This window comes from Daldinia decipiens (genome assembly GCF_022478715.1).
Source record: "Daldinia decipiens strain CBS 113046 unplaced genomic scaffold F4813scaffold_3, whole genome shotgun sequence".
In the NCBI taxonomy this organism is placed as follows: Eukaryota; Fungi; Ascomycota; class Sordariomycetes; order Xylariales; family Hypoxylaceae; genus Daldinia; species Daldinia decipiens.
This window is the reverse complement of record NW_026054546.1, coordinates 286512-301377: the sequence shown is the minus strand read 5'-3', so window position 1 is coordinate 301377 and position 14866 is coordinate 286512. Positions and strand designations below refer to the sequence as shown.

Sequence of the window (14866 nt, the reverse complement as noted above, 5' to 3'; positions counted from 1 at the left end):
TCTATGGGTACTCGACCTGACTTACATAGTATGGACATGTATCCTTAGGTAATATTAGGTAATATGTATCAAAATCGCAATTGGCATCCCCTTTGCGACTAAAGATGTAGTGAATAGGTTGTACTTGCCTACCTAAGGTAATTAATGTAGCTAGACATTTTCATTTTTGTAAGACGCTAGCTTCAGTCGTCCATCTACCTATTCTCTCTCTCTATTCTTTTTCGGTGGTTACCTACCTATCTATTTAAATGAATCCAACCAATACTTTACTCCATTTTCTGTAACTATTTACTAAACCAATCGCCATACATATACTCCTCGTCTTCCCAGCTGGTAGACTTGTGGAGGGGGCGTGCAAGAACCCCGACTACGCCGATCAATGAGCATTTCTCCATTACTTACCTACTTACCTACCTACTTACCTATCATCTAATAAACTCCCTTTTTCTGACGTGAGGTGCTACTTGTAAACCCGCTTCAGGTTCAGCCCGATGAACCCTTTCGCAGTCGGTATTCACGGAAGACCCGGTAATAATCTGGCGCAATTTAATTGCTGCCAATCGAGGACTCTCTACGACCTAAAACCCAACGGTATTGCTACCACAGTCTCGCCTGCTGTAGCCCTCACAAACACGAATGACGAGCTTGTCGGCCGGAAGAACCGATATCAGTATGGGTTGGGCCGTGGACGACGCGACAAATGATCATAAGGTTGGGTCGAATCTGGGTGAATGGAGCTCGCTCATTGGTATTATAACAGCAATATCAGGCAATGTCTTAATCGCCCTAGCGCTCAATGTCCAGAGGTATTCGCATATTCAACTCCACCGTCGAAGAGTCGAGGCGCGGGAGCGAGCGAGGGAGGCTCTGAAGAAGGCGAGGAACGGACATCATAATGGCTACGGAACAACTGAAACATCTATCGGCGATGCACAGAATAATAGCGACGAAGTAGCCGACACGGCAGATGTTCATCCACTTTCCCAGTCGATACAATCGGTCGATTCTAACTTGACTGAGCAATCATGCGACGATCCCAAGGTTTCTTCGTCATATTTGAAGTCTCCATCCTGGTGGGCAGGTCAGGTCCTCATGACAATTGGCGAGATGGGCAACTTTCTAGCCTATGGATTTGCGCCGGCCTCGATCGTGTCTCCGCTAGGCGTCGTAGCCCTAATATCAAACTGCGTCATCGCACCTATGTTCTTTGGCGAGAGATTCCGGAAGCGCGACTTCTGGGGTGTAGTAATCGCTGTTGGTGGTGCTGTCACGGTCGTGTTAAGCGCCAAGCAAGAGGAGACAAAGTTGGATCCGCACGACGTTTGGGATGCAATCACGACGATGGAATTCGAGATTTATATGGGCATTTCTATTCTGCTTATTATAATTCTAATGTGGGCAAGTCCAAGATATGGTAACAGGACAATCCTGATTGACCTAGGACTTGTTGGACTATTCGGTAAGCTTTATATGATTTTCTTCCTTGTAGAAAGCTCGGTGCTAACCAAAAGTTCAAAAAAGGGGGATATACCGCTCTGACAACCAAGGGTGTCTCTTCGATGCTTTCGTCAACCCTCTTTAAAGCATTTGCTACCCCAGTGACATATGGCCTCATAGTTATCTTACTGGGGACCGCAGTTATGCAAGTCCGATACGTGAACAAGGCACTACAACGATTCGATTCGACGCAGGTTATACCTATACAGTTTGTATTATTTACTTTATCTGTAATTATCGGAAGTGCTATTCTGTACCGAGACTTCGAGCGCACAACGGCACAGCAGGCCGTCAAATTCATCGGTGGCTGTCTTCTCACCTTCTTCGGTGTCTTCCTCGTTACAAGCGGCCGGCCGCGACAGGAAGATACGGACGAGCTATCGGACGACGAAAATGTGGAAGAGACTATTGGTCTCCGAGACCAAGAAGCGTCCGGGCCTTACACTGACCGAGCTGAGCAGCCTAGAGCAGACGAACAACAACCAACTTCTTCGCCGCTATCGAGGCGTCCGTCGTACGTCTCGCGAAACGGCTATTCAAATGGAGGTACCAAACCCCTACCTCGCCCGCATAGCAAAGCCCCTTCAATCAACAAACCCAACGCGTCAGATTCGAGAACATCTCTTCTCCCAACCCCAGCCGAGGCATCACCACTACTCAATAACCCATGGAGAAACTCTCTTGAGGATCAATCATTACATCCAGGACTACCACTTAGATCGTCAGCGGATAGTGTCCCAACGGTATATTCGATAGCTTCTGCCGCTATATCGGAACCCCTTCAATCAACTATGAGTCTTCCGCAGCCAGTCGTCCCACCATCATCTCCGGATCGACCAACAACTCCACGTGCTTCTCAGACCTCCAGACCACACAGCCATCACTTTTCTAATGCCTTTATTTCTCCATCACCGCTGTCATCAACAGTCAGCGCCGTGGTAGCTGATGCTCTCCTACGTGGCGAAGAGAATCCAGGTGGCAGAAGAAGGTCAATTCGACGAACAAGGCCTGGCATTAGATCGAGCTTGTTCGTCCCCCACAGTGAGGACGGTATCAGTTCAGCAGCCGAACCTCTTCTTCAAAGTTATCGCGACGACGAGGAACTTTCCTACCAGGACGACCCCTTACCAAGCGACCGCAAAACAATCCGAGGACGAGCACGCAGCCTGAGTAGTACATTAGGAGAATTTTTCGGACGGAAGAAGCGGAGAAGAGTTTCGGATCCAGAATCGGGTACAGACCACGAGAGTGCGCATAGCGATACTTCGAGAGTCGATCAATCGACCGACAACTAGAGCAGGCGTTGGTTGATTCACAAAGCTACATTCATATTAATATATCCCCAGGCGTGCTGAAGTGTCAATTCTTTTATGGGTGAGGCGGAGCGGGGTTGCATTGGATAGGAGTTTGGTGTCTTCTCATTGGTATTGTCGCTAGAGGCATGCGGCTCCGTCCATACCCAGCTCGTATAGGGCTCGTCGGGTTTCAAAGCCCACATAGATCTTTATTAAAGAAGCTAATCGAGATATCCCTTTTGTTTAGGCGTCAGAGTCTGTCGTATTTAGTTGATTTATTCTTACGTGCATATACTTTATTACCATAGTCTAACCGCAGCATTTACGCAATCAATATCAGGTCATTGCAATGTCTATCTTAGAACTTTGGATATCTGCCTCCCAGAACAATTCTAGCCATTGCGTTTCTGTCGGGAGATCGCCATGATGTGTTGCTATACTAAGATCTCCAAGTCCCCACGGCACCACTGTTACTACGTACATAGGAGGGGACTGCGCCAATAGTATGTGACCTTAAGCTGCGAGTAATAAAACCCCTTAATAGTCTAGCTCGTGTTCATACGACTAGAAATAGCCATACGATACCCTGCAAGATCGACTCTGTCTTTTTTATTCAACAACCAATCACCTCAGCGATTCCTTTTCGATACTGAGAGCGCCTCGTAGAACCAGGATCTAAGGGGAGGCGGTACAGCTAAGATGACTAAGTTCATAAAGACCCGTAGTTTGTCATCTATGTCTCGTGCCTTTATATATCAGCAATCGAGGCCGGTGAGGATAGTCCCGTAGATATCATTTCATCCTCCAGCCGCAACTCCACTATCAGCATCCAGCATGAACCCCGGGCTCCAGTACTCCCACTCAGGAGCCTGCTTGTCAACCCAGAGCATGCCCTCGCCCAGGAGATCATCCACCGCCGTCTGCGCGCGCGCCCTCGCCCAGCGCAGATTCACCATAAGCATCGAAACGCTCACATACCCAAGCACCTGCGCGGCCTCGAGCACGGCGCTCTGATCCGTATTCAGCTCCTTGGGCACGGAGCGGATATACGGCTTGCTGCCCACGCGCACAACGGAGTAGCTCGAGCCAAGCGGCTTCAGGGTCCCGACAGCGCGGAGCACATCGTCGTCCGCGATCTCAGGAGCGCCCTCCATGCGCCCGCGGGACAGCCGCTCACGCAGCTCGCGCACGCCGATCAGCCCGCCGTTCTCGCCGCGCGTAGCCCCGCATACCTCGACCACGCGCACCGCGAGCTCGAAGTAGAAATCGTTAACGCTGCGCCCTAGTAGCTGCGCCCATAGGCTGGACGGCCCGGTGCTGCTGCCGTGTGAAGAGGACGCCAGCGGGTCTACGCCGATGGCGGCGCACATGCGCGCGAACTGCGCGCGGAAAGACGGGTCCGACCGGATGTCCTTGGCGTGGGTCTGCGCGAACTGTTGCAGGAGGGAACGGAAGACGGAGAGTTGCGTTTCGAGAGCCTGCGCGTCGTGGGATCGTAAGGAGTTCCCGTGGGAGGCGAATTGTGCCGATGTTAGGCGGGAGCGGTCGAAGGCGGCGAGGCCGACACCTTTACGGGACATGGTTGTAGATTATTCTCTTCTATATGCTCCAAGCTCCAGGGGAGGACTTGAGAGAGTAATGGCAGAAACAGTTATACGTTCCAACTCCTCCGTTGGTCACTATGTAGGTTGAAGTATAGACTTCTAGTCGAGCACGTGAACTGGTTTATGCCCGTATTACGAAGGAATATGTAGATATTTCCTAGTGTGAAGAGGGTTGTATAGCTACGCAAGAGAAGATATGATTTGGTTCTATATATCGAGGAGTATTTGCCAGTATCATTTGCTAAACAGGTCAAGTTGTGTTAAGTTGTAGGTTTGATGTTGAATATTACAAGGTTGAATATATCGAGGGGCATTCAGATGACTTATAGGTGGTACGTACCTAACCTTGAATGATTACATAACATTAGGAACATTAGGTACCTAGGTACTTAAGTACAATGCCCCACCGGAAATTCTTCGGTCCTCACTTCACCTTAGAGGCTCACCTTCAACCAAAAACGGCTCTAGCGCATTTTAAGGGCACAAACCCTTTTTCGACATTTCGGCAAAAGAGACGCGAAAATTGTTCCTCCCCCATCACCAATTCGATTGACCCTCCTGTTGAAGCCTAGGCATTTTCGGTTGCGAATACCTTCAACATCCACCACCACATCCAGACAAATCCGCAGCCATGTCTACGCAAAGCGTCCAGTGCTTCGGCAAGAAGAAGACGGCTACTGCTGTCGCCCACTGCAAGGTTCGTTTTCCTGTTTTGGTCAACTACAAAAAGAAGCGAGATGGGATAGACTATCAACGTCGCCGTCGCCAACGGATGGAAGAGATGAAGAAACACGTGAATAGACTAGATGTACTAACGAGACTTTTTATTATAGGCCGGTAAAGGTCTCATCAAGGTCAACGGCCGACCGCTCTCTCTGGTTCAGCCCGAGGTTCTCCGATTCAAGGTACGAAACGAATATTTTTCGAGCACGATACCCCATACGCATGCCCGATTTCTCTATTATCAAATATATTCATCAATCCTGCTATTCAAAGAACAATTGAGCTTTGAAACCCTTGTCCCTAAATTCAACAGAAATCCAGGGGGCGAGATACAACGAGAAAATAAAATAAAATAAGACTAACACAAATCCAGGTCTACGAGCCTCTCCTAATCATCGGCCTCGACAAGTTCGCCCAGGTCGACATCCGCGTCCGCGTTACCGGTGGTGGTCACACCTCGCAGGTCTACGCCGTCCGCCAGGCCATCTCCAAGGCTCTCATCGCCTACTACCAGAAGTTCGTCGACGAGCATAGCAAGAACCTACTCAAGCAGGCCCTCGCCCAGTACGACCGAACCCTCCTCGTTGCCGACAACCGTCGGTGCGAGCCCAAGAAGTTCGGCGGTCCCGGTGCCCGTGCCAGATACCAGAAGTCCTACCGTTAAACGAGTCCTCGACGGTATGCCCGCGGGGGTTGGGGATGGTTATGGTGGTTGGAGAAGAAAAGGGAAGGACGAAGCCGCTGGGATCGTTTTGTGGAAAGAAAGGCAGTGGCCGCTCGGGTCTTGTTCTCCTTTTTTTGCGCGCGCAACGTATTGGGACGGCTATGGTCGGTGGTCGTACCTCTGGAGTCTTAAGAAAAGGGAATCCTTTGCGAGGGCTATCTCTACTACTGATGCCTTCTTCTCTCTATTATCGATGCATTTGCATGGCCTGGTTGTAAAGGGATTAGGCGAATGAAACGACAACATTTTCTGCAAACAAGAGAAGTAAAAGCGTGCTGGCCCGGGACTTCAACTTAGTGATTTAATGTAAGATGACCAGGTGAACGAATTGTTGATCCAAATCTTTGTAATACTCTGGCGAGGTACGTCCTTAAGTGTAGTATTTTAATTCACCAAGCTCTGTTTAGCAGGAGAGGCAAGTCGCTTTGTATTTCAGCTCTCATGCTTATAATCAAAAGGTGTATAAAAGGTGCTACTTTGCCACGGATGGCATCTAGCAGCACTTCGTAGTACATCCGATGCCCTGAACTAACTATACAGAAGAATCAGGTGTAAACCAACCCTCTACTAGGTTAGGAACTTGCTTTTCTATAGTTCTCATATGATTACTAGTAATGCTAAAAGTGGTATAAAACCACTCGTGAACGTCGTAGAAGGTATACATCATGATACAACACAACCAATATCCCAACGCCTATGCCCATGCCTCCGCCCGTGTCTAGACCGAGTCTGTTGTTCATCCTACGTATCCCACGACACGAGCCCAGCCTCCTTCCCACCACCATCCAACTGCACCACCACGGGCGCAAACTCGCCCCTCTCATCCTCGTCCTCGAAATCCGACATCTCCGCACTCACCATCTCGCCATCCTCCAACATCAGCGAGCCCGCGCGCAAATACTCGGCTCTCAGGTCCCAACCCAGCCGACTGCTCAGCCATACCTCCAGGTCTACAAACGCGTCTCGCACTAGCTGCAGATCGGGCGTGACGACGTCGTCGTCGTCATCGCCGCCTAGAGCCTGGAACAGCTCGTCCAGCCGGGACGCGTACGTGGTTAGCGAGCGCTGCAGCTTGCGCGCGTTCGAGGGCATCATGTCCAGCACGTCGCCCTCGAGGTGCCGGTCGCTGTACACGAGCTGCGCGTGGAACGTCTGGATCAAGCGCCGGACGAGCTGGGGCTGTGCGGTGGCGAGGGCGTAGCTGCGGAAGATGAGGTGCGTGGTGTAAAACCACCATTGCTCCAGGCACGAGTAGTTGCCGAGGTGCATTCCCGACAGGAAGGCGAACGAGAGCTCGCCTGCGAGGTCTTCGAGTTTGCGGCTCTCCAAGGTCTCGAGCACGAAGGGGGTTGGGTCCAGGGCCTGCCGCGTGCGCTCATGGCCGGACGCCTGGGGGCTGATGAGAGGTGCGTTCATGGGGAATGTGAAGCGGAGCTGGGACTTGCCGCTGGCGTAGAGGCGGGCTTCCTCGGCTAAGGTCGTCTCTCCGGCGACGCTGTCTTGTGTGGTGATCTGCCAGCTTCGTTGGGTCTTGCCCGTGATTCTGTTCAGGAGATCCGCGTCGATCGCCGACGTGAGCTGGAACCATATGTTCTCGTTGTTTAAGAAGGACGGAAGATGCTCGGTGTCTCGACTGGGTGGTGCAAGGAGCACTCCGGACGTAGTAGCCCGGAGTTGGTAAGGCGAGAGGCTACTAAAAATCTGCTGCAGCGCCTCCTTTTGGAACCTATCTTCGGCTTGACTGGCAGGGTCGCTGAGGACTTCGTTGAATTTGTCCCACTGCTTGACGTAGACCTCGCCGTGCTCCCATTCCTCTCTCTCGGGAGTGACTATCCAATACGCGCTCCGCGACGACGTCAGCTCGGAGGGGGCAACCCAGATAAGATGCGCGCCCGGCGGGATATCGCGAAAGCCCGGAAAGGGTTTCTTAGTCGAGAAAGACACCGTGTCGCAGCCTATAGTAAAGCCTGCGGGAAGATCATCTAGGATGAGGACATCGCCACCCGTCGGGAACGTATGTCCAGAGTCCAGGGGTGGCCCCATGGCGACGTCGGGAGTAGTAAGTGGCGTATCCAGATCCGAGTCCTCTCTAGGCTCGGTAATTCGAAGAGAACCCAGGGGTAAAGTGCCGATGGTAGGAAGAGACTCGACGGATTTGGATTGTTTCACGGAGCGCAGACCTATCGGGTTCGAAGCTGATTTAGAAGTTGAAGTTGGATGGAAATCGACCGTCTCTCCACAATTACCCGGCATTGATGTGACCTTTGGTGGGTCTAAACCCGGGATGGAAGAGACTGACGAGACTCCCGCAGCTGGCATGATTCACTACCTAGGTAGGTGAAGTGATTTAATATGATAATTCCACGATACTGGGAAATACACGAATATGTGTTGCGAGCCGAATTGTAGTGTTGATACGTGATAAATCCGAAATTCAGTCGCCAAGTCGCTAACTAAACAGATTAACTCTGAACAAAACCGCCCAGAGGACAAAACACTCAAGGAACGTCCCTAACATGTTTTCTTTGAGGGTGGAAACGATGAGAACTTTGTAGGGACAAGGGGATTCTCAGGGTCCTTCCCTAAGCAGAATGACGTTGATAGGTAGGACCGAGGGAGGCACAAGAGAGATTATAATAAAACAAACCTCGTATTCTATCTACGTCATACGCCTCGGTTTTGTCGCATATCCATAACGCCTAGGGTAGCCGCCTCATCAGACGTCACCACGATCGTGAAAGAATATACATACATAGGTAGGTAGGTGGGTAGTTTCTCATTTTTACTTTCGGTTGGATATGCCGAATGATCGCCATTCTTGGCCTCTAAAAAGTGGTAAACACGATGTTGTGTTTGTGTTAAAAGATCAAAGGTATTATCGTGATCGATGCTACACTATGAGGGTTTATTAAGACACATCAGTCAGCGATGACTGACGCCACCTGCAGCCAATAAGGTATTCCGGAGCACATTTACTCATAGTAACCCAATAGAGCCGCATGGCTGTGGTGTAATAGGCAGAATAATAGAAACTTAACTTGAAGATAGTTGCTGGATATTATTAAAGTGGATAGTCAGGGGAGATGTATAAGACAAGTTATAAGTCGGCCTATCCATTTGTATAATAATGCAAGGGACAACGCTAGTAACGGGTTCAAAAGGCCACTTATACGCATATTTATAATATACATATATACTAGCATCTCCCATCCTCAAAAAGGAAACACTAAAATGAAAGAAGCACCTGCCCATCTTTCTTAGCCTGGGACGAACGCTAAAACAGAGACGGGATAAAAATGATGAATAAAATAAACCCAGGTCCGGTTCTTTTCCCATGCCGCTCATCACCGCGCTGTCTAGGGTTACATCGAGCGAGTTTAAAAGACCCCGTCTCCTCGGCCCGCATACGGGCGCTACTTAGATCCTACATACGTACAATACATACATACGTATATACATACATACGTATATACATACATACATACATACATACATACATACATACATAGTCGATAATAATAAAAGACAACCTAGAAACACATCAGCCCTTTATGGTATTAGCGGCCCGCCGCGTTGGGTCTACCTGGGCCTTGGGGGGGGAGGGTCCATCGAGGATCGTGGATCGTGAAGAAGAAGAAAAAATTGTATGGTTCAAGTATAACTAGTTAGTTATGTAGTTAACTAGTTGTATATGTATAAGTTTGGTTCAACCGGGGGGGCGTGAGCGCGTGCCATATGCCAGCGACGCCCGCATCGCGCTAGACCCCCTTGTCTAGTTCGGCCGCAGTCTTCCACACCAACACCAAAAACCTCCTTCGTGCCAGTCCATATACACTATTATAGTAGAATCGAACCTACCTAACCTAACTAGAGCCCCCCCTATGTATTAACCTAACGTCGTATTTTTAAGATTTTCCCCGGGACCCCTACGTATGTAGTATTAATTAGAACGCTTGCAACGTCGCTAGTGTAAGGCCGATCCCGACAGACGGGAAGGGAAAAAAACTAAGACATGGGTTCCAGAGTTCGGTTCGCTTATGCTGTCTGTCACTTTACATATCTGTCCCGTCCCTGGTGCTAAGTTGGCCGCATGGCCGGGCGTCCTATAGCCCCCAGACTATACATACATGTCTGGTACATACATGCCTTAGTTCCATATACATACCGTACACGCACGACAGGTACCGTACCAGACAAATATTTAAATAGAACGAAGCTTGCAGACCTAGGTACATACATAAGTTCAACCCGAGTTCCAAAGTTCCGTCCAGCCTTGCCTCGACCACAAGTCTGGGGAAGCCTTATGGCCCACAAATCGCTGGGTCCTCCCTCGAGAACTCTTCTAGAAAGAGTTTAAAACAACATCATCTGTCTCGGTCGTATAATACATCTAATATATGTAGGTATATATATATATATTAGGTCATACCGCTTCTCCAGATTCTGTGTACTTCCCAAGAATATTGTTCCATCCTATTATACCTACGAATACATAGTAAGATGGCTAGCTGCCTAGGTACTTATAAGCTATACGGTGGTAATATGGATGTACACCGGATATTAGTAGCGTCATGGCTAATAGCGGTAAGTTGGGTGTCACGAGAGGGAAGTACCTAACATGAACAGGACTTCGAATGAGGTAACAATGGTCCGGTGGGATCGGCTGTGCGTCTAACTTGGAGAAAATATAAACGGTTTGTGCGACCACACCAAAATAAATTCCGACCTACCTGCCTACTACTACTACCACCTCACTAGTAGCCTTAGGAAGCCTCCTCGTCTACAATATACCAACCCACATGGATGCCTCGTGGCTATGGTGTCACAGGGAAAACTAAGGTACCCTAAATTATAGTGCGTCTTTTTATAACTTGCCCGCCTTCTACCCTACAGCTTGACAGGTACAGGTACAGGTACAGGTACAGATGCAGGTATAGATGGTACATAAATTGAGGCAACAATGGCCAGGCCCTCGCAACATTCACAAAATAGAAAATAGCACCAGATAGCCTTTACAAACACAACGTTATTATTATCCGTGTATCTAACGTAAAACGAAAGATTCTCTTGGCAATGTCGTCCTCGCGCTCTCGTAGGAGTTACTAACCCTACGAGCACACGAGGCCTGGAGTATGCTCCTCCCCACGAATACTGCATCTGCGCTGCAAGTACACGCATGGCGAAATATGTAAGAGAAAATAAGGCATGCCGGGAGCCTGAGCCGTGGGGAGCAGTTCTTCACCTTACAAGCCGACCATTAAAAACAAAGCCGCGCCATGACACAGATATGTCTTGGTTCTTGAGCCTAGAAGCTCTAATCATTTGTTTCGTAACCCGCCCACCCAGACACCAAACCCAATGCAAGGCTCGTCTCCCCACCCTCCCCCGTCCGAGGCCCCGATGCTGTTATGCGAGAAATCAAGATTGGTCATCAGAATGCATTTGCTGCGAATCATCCACCCCGACTCGAGCAAGTAATACTCCCAAGGCAATGCTGTCGTAAAAATGACCATAAGCACCCCGTCTCTACCATCCTATCGAATCAGAAGGTGTATGTTTTTGTTGCGAAGGAGTCACTGCATATCGTACACCGGGCAGAAGGAGCTGTTTTTATAAGCTTTTTGGTAATCTCATTCTTTAGTAAAAGGGAAAAGAAGAAAAGGTATTTCGACAATGACGACTCTGGAGGTTGAACAGCTACCTAATAGCAGCCGGTGCCACCGAGCACCATTGACGAAATTCCTCATCCTCATTCACGTTGGCTATACATATTCTGATTCTGCGGTCCGTAAGGTGATGCCGGTTGTTGGTAACCAGAATACATATGGTTTGTGGGGCTGTATTCGGGGAGCGGTTGCTGCGGTACAGCTGCCGATGGAGGTGCAGGGTACTGAGCTGACTGGTATCCAATAGGCGGGAGCTGAACTTGTCGACTAGCTGTATATGATGTTTGCGCTTGGCCTGAATCGCCTGCTTGCGGGTCGGCACCTCCATTCTGAGCCTGGGCGGCAGCAACATGACGCTGACGTTCTGCCTCCTCAGCAGCCTTCCGAGCCTGCTCTTCCTCCTTTTTACGGGCTTTCCATTCCTTACGGATCTCCTTGAATTCTGTGCAATTGGTATAGTTAGCACATCTGACCTAATTGGGTTCACCGAAAGGACCATTATTGGACTTGATCTAGAACAAACTAGGTTCTCTAAGAGGCCTAGCCAATTCCTAGCACAGTAGCGGTCCATCCCCCACAACTAACTAGCAAGGCGCAGATACTATACTTCTAAAGGACTCTAAAGCAAAGCTTATTGCCCCTCTTTGAGAGCTTACGTATCGCTATGAAGAAGACGCAATAGAATAAACATATAAAATAATGTAAAATGGGTTTAGCGGTGATCATACCTTCGGGTGTCCGTTTTTGGCCATGACTCTGCATCGTAACGTGTGCGTTTAGATGATTAAGTGTACCATACGCCTTTTCACAGTTATTCCAACCACACTTGTACATTCGCTCGATTTCTTCATAGCGTCGTCGTGGTCGTTTATGTTGCTGCGCTCCAGGGATAGGTACAAACGAATAGACCTGCTGTCCACCATACTGTCAATGAAATCAGTTACCTCACATTATTATGATAGGATTGGAAAAAGCGGCCAACGCCCACGCGTTATAATTAGTACATTCCAAACAGATCGCAGATACAAACCTGTGATCTACACGATCTAACATGTTCTCGAGGTGCAGTTTCTTCGCTACGACTAGCACAAACTCGCCAACCCCCAATATCACCAAAGGAAAGGGAGGAAAAATTACCTACCTGAGCTGGTCGCCCCGGAGCATTCGTTGTTGGCGTGTGAGGGTATACTGAATGTGGGTGTGGCATCTGCCCTGGTGCTGGGTGCCCATAGTTCGCCCAATCGGGTCGTGGCTGCGCGTATAGGTTGCCGGCGCCTTGGGGATAGTTATGCGACATGTCTTGCGGCGGCGGTGCGTAGGGCGAGTATTGGCTAGGAGGCGCGTAGGTAGGGCTAGGTGCCGCGATGGAGGGATCTATGGGTACATCGCTGTCAGATTTGACCTGCTGGGACTGATGGTTGCGTCCATCTTGCATAGGCATGGACGGACTTGTTGGTGTTTGCGCCATACCTCCGCTGCTGCCGCTATGGTTGCTCGCTGGATGGTATTGACGAAGACTATGTTCTGGAAAAGAACTAGTCGACCTCGCGGACTGCGGGTACGCTCCGTACTCTGAGTTCGGAGTCGCAGACGTAGGATAACTGGCGCCCCGCGCTTCCTGGTTACTAGAATAGTGGGCAGCAGACGCGTGATCTGCAGAGGAAGCTTCAGATTGAGTGTCGCCGTAGGTACTTGGATAGGGCGAAGGCAAACCTGACTGCGAATACTCGGGGACGCTCCGTTCCATGAAGTAATCGGCGGCGGCGAAGCAAGCTCTGAGGGCGGCACCCGAGTTCTGGTTCCCAAGTTCGCGCTTGAGGATACGCGGTAGCGGTAACGGTAGCGATGCGCGGTTGCCAGCGAAAGCCTAAGACTCTGTGCTGATACCTAAAACACTACTACTGCTGAACACGATTGGACACTGAACGGGCCGGGGGTTTTTAGTCCTCGAGCCAATTTCGAACTTCCGCAGGGTAGCAGAAAACGGTGTCTTAGGTCGAGGTGGTGCTTGGTAAGAAACGAGAAGGATAGAGTTGCACCAAGGGGGACAAGCTGCGGCTGCACTGGCGTATTTGTTGGCGACTAGTATGGTCATCAACGGGGGGGGACTGGTCCAAGAGGAGATAGCGTAGATCTTCCAATCTTGCCCGAGTCTACAGATAAAATAGTCCCTCGAAGAAGATCCACCAACCCACAGGTTGAGATCAGCCACCAAGTCGTGCTGGAGAAGACAATGCCTAGGTAAAACGGAGCAGAGCTATGTACTAAAAAACCGTAGTCTCCGCCTCAGATGGGGCGCGAGAAGTTGGGGGCCAGTGTGCTTTTGAGTTCTTCTTTTAGATCGCGGGCGCCAACAAGTAGTGTGTATTGCACGACAGATTGCCTGCACCCACCAACCGTTCGCGGTAGCAGTTAGAGACCGGGCGGGCTTATGAGGGCGGGAATTGTCAAGTACTGCGCACGATCTGATGCAGGGTGCGATCTGGTTTCCCTTGAGAAGCAACCCCTTGTACTGCGTTATGAACGCGTGCGGCGGACCTAGTGGCTTATGGGGTCTGATGGCCAAACTCGCAGTGGAGTGTGAAGATACTTTACTAAAATAGTTCGAAGTAAAATGGACGAGGGAGTGCTAGAAGACTCGAACGATTCCCGAAGCCGTCTAGACTGCGAGACTTAGCGTGTCTTGTCAGAACTACCAAGGGTTGCGATTGGTGGCAGGGGCCTCAAGGTGAGTTTGGACCGGCGCGATGCTAGAGCAATGCTAGAGCAATGCTAAATTTTTCGGAATGTCGAATTATAGAGCCGCTAAAAGATCCCAAGCTGGGCTAGACTGACTCTTATTACTCTTTCCTTACGTCGCGCTGGGCGTGGACGACTCTTGTATTGGGGTTATATGGATTTTATATGTGTGTGGAAGCGCAGATGAAATCCATGTAAAAAGGGCTGAGAAAAGAGAGTGTGGGTGTGCGTATATGTGTGTTTCCCCCTGCACGCCTCTAGGCAAGGTGCGTATCAGGAAATTATTAATAACGGCTGCAGGAGCTGTAATAATAACTACCTTAAACTACCTTAGGTATGTAGGTAAGTATCAGGAGTAGTGGTAAAGGAAGTAGGTAGCTACCACACACGATCGCCAGCCTAAGGAAGTGACGTGCAGTATGGTGTTTAGGGTAAGTAGGCGTAAATAGCGTATGTAAATAAGTGTAAGTGTGTATGTAAGTGTGTAAGTAGCAACTATGTACTGTGTTGCTAGCAGCTGCTGATGACTTTGTTGGCGAGTGTTGCCTCGCCTGTTGCCAGTCGGCAGTCGACAGTCGCCAAAGAGCCAGAAGGTGGTTAGAGACACTAGTTACCGTC

The 14866-nt window shown here is 49.7% G+C and overlaps 5 protein-coding genes across 5 annotated transcripts; 2 read left to right on the top strand and 3 right to left on the bottom strand.

The window, feature by feature from the left end:
• Positions 1-123: 123 nt before the first annotated feature.
• Positions 124-3157, top strand: F4813DRAFT_345105 (DUF803-domain-containing protein). The gene is made up of 2 exons (XM_049241730.1): positions 124-1459; positions 1522-3157. Exons 1-2 carry the CDS (start codon positions 637-639, stop codon positions 2790-2792), a joined length of 2094 nt encoding a protein of 697 aa, XP_049103593.1. The 5' UTR covers positions 124-636; the 3' UTR covers positions 2793-3157.
• F4813DRAFT_345104 (ESCRT-2 complex) lies at positions 3158-4672 on the bottom strand. The gene has a single exon (XM_049241729.1). It carries the CDS (start codon positions 4370-4372, stop codon positions 3590-3592), a length of 783 nt encoding a protein of 260 aa, XP_049103592.1. The 5' UTR covers positions 4373-4672; the 3' UTR covers positions 3158-3589.
• Positions 4673-4916: 244 nt separating this feature from the next.
• Positions 4917-6315, top strand: F4813DRAFT_345103 (40S ribosomal protein S16). The gene is made up of 3 exons (XM_049241728.1): positions 4917-5093; positions 5230-5301; positions 5493-6315. Exons 1-3 carry the CDS (start codon positions 5028-5030, stop codon positions 5781-5783), a joined length of 429 nt encoding a protein of 142 aa, XP_049103591.1. The 5' UTR covers positions 4917-5027; the 3' UTR covers positions 5784-6315.
• A 43-nt stretch (positions 6316-6358) lies between these two features.
• Positions 6359-8618, bottom strand: F4813DRAFT_345101 (AAR2 protein-domain-containing protein). Its single transcript, XM_049241727.1, has one exon. The coding sequence runs from the start codon at positions 8160-8162 to the stop codon at positions 6585-6587; it is 1578 nt and encodes a 525-aa protein (XP_049103590.1). The 5' UTR covers positions 8163-8618; the 3' UTR covers positions 6359-6584.
• A 2601-nt stretch (positions 8619-11219) lies between these two features.
• On the bottom strand, positions 11220-12381 carry F4813DRAFT_345094 (uncharacterized protein). The gene is made up of 2 exons (XM_049241726.1): positions 12238-12381; positions 11220-11951 (listed from the first exon to the last, which is right to left on the bottom strand). Exons 1-2 carry the CDS (start codon positions 12341-12343, stop codon positions 11593-11595), a joined length of 465 nt encoding a protein of 154 aa, XP_049103589.1. The 5' UTR covers positions 12344-12381; the 3' UTR covers positions 11220-11592.
• Between the last annotated feature and the right edge of the window lie 2485 nt (positions 12382-14866).

What these genes read in the sequence shown, in the direction of transcription:
- F4813DRAFT_345101 (XM_049241727.1), bottom strand. Translation starts at nt 8,162, where the DNA reads ATGCCAGCTGCGGGAGTCTCGTCAGTCTCTTCCATCCCGGGTTTAGAC.
- F4813DRAFT_345103 (XM_049241728.1), top strand. Translation starts at nt 5,028, where the DNA reads ATGTCTACGCAAAGCGTCCAGTGCTTCGGCAAGAAGAAGACGGCTACT. An exon ending in CTGCTGTCGCCCACTGCAAG is followed by an intron (nt 5,094 to 5,229) that starts GTTCGTTTTCCT and finishes TTTTTATTATAG; the next exon opens with GCCGGTAAAGGTCTCATCAA. An exon ending in CCGAGGTTCTCCGATTCAAG is followed by an intron (nt 5,302 to 5,492) that starts GTACGAAACGAA and finishes ACACAAATCCAG; the next exon opens with GTCTACGAGCCTCTCCTAAT.
- F4813DRAFT_345094 (XM_049241726.1), bottom strand. Translation starts at nt 12,343, where the DNA reads ATGTACAAGTGTGGTTGGAATAACTGTGAAAAGGCGTATGGTACACTT. An exon ending in CCAAAAACGGACACCCGAAG is followed by an intron (nt 11,952 to 12,237) that starts GTATGATCACCG and finishes CCAATTGCACAG; the next exon opens with AATTCAAGGAGATCCGTAAG.
- F4813DRAFT_345105 (XM_049241730.1), top strand. Translation starts at nt 637, where the DNA reads ATGACGAGCTTGTCGGCCGGAAGAACCGATATCAGTATGGGTTGGGCC. An exon ending in AGGACTTGTTGGACTATTCG is followed by an intron (nt 1,460 to 1,521) that starts GTAAGCTTTATA and finishes AGTTCAAAAAAG; the next exon opens with GGGGATATACCGCTCTGACA.
- F4813DRAFT_345104 (XM_049241729.1), bottom strand. Translation starts at nt 4,372, where the DNA reads ATGTCCCGTAAAGGTGTCGGCCTCGCCGCCTTCGACCGCTCCCGCCTA.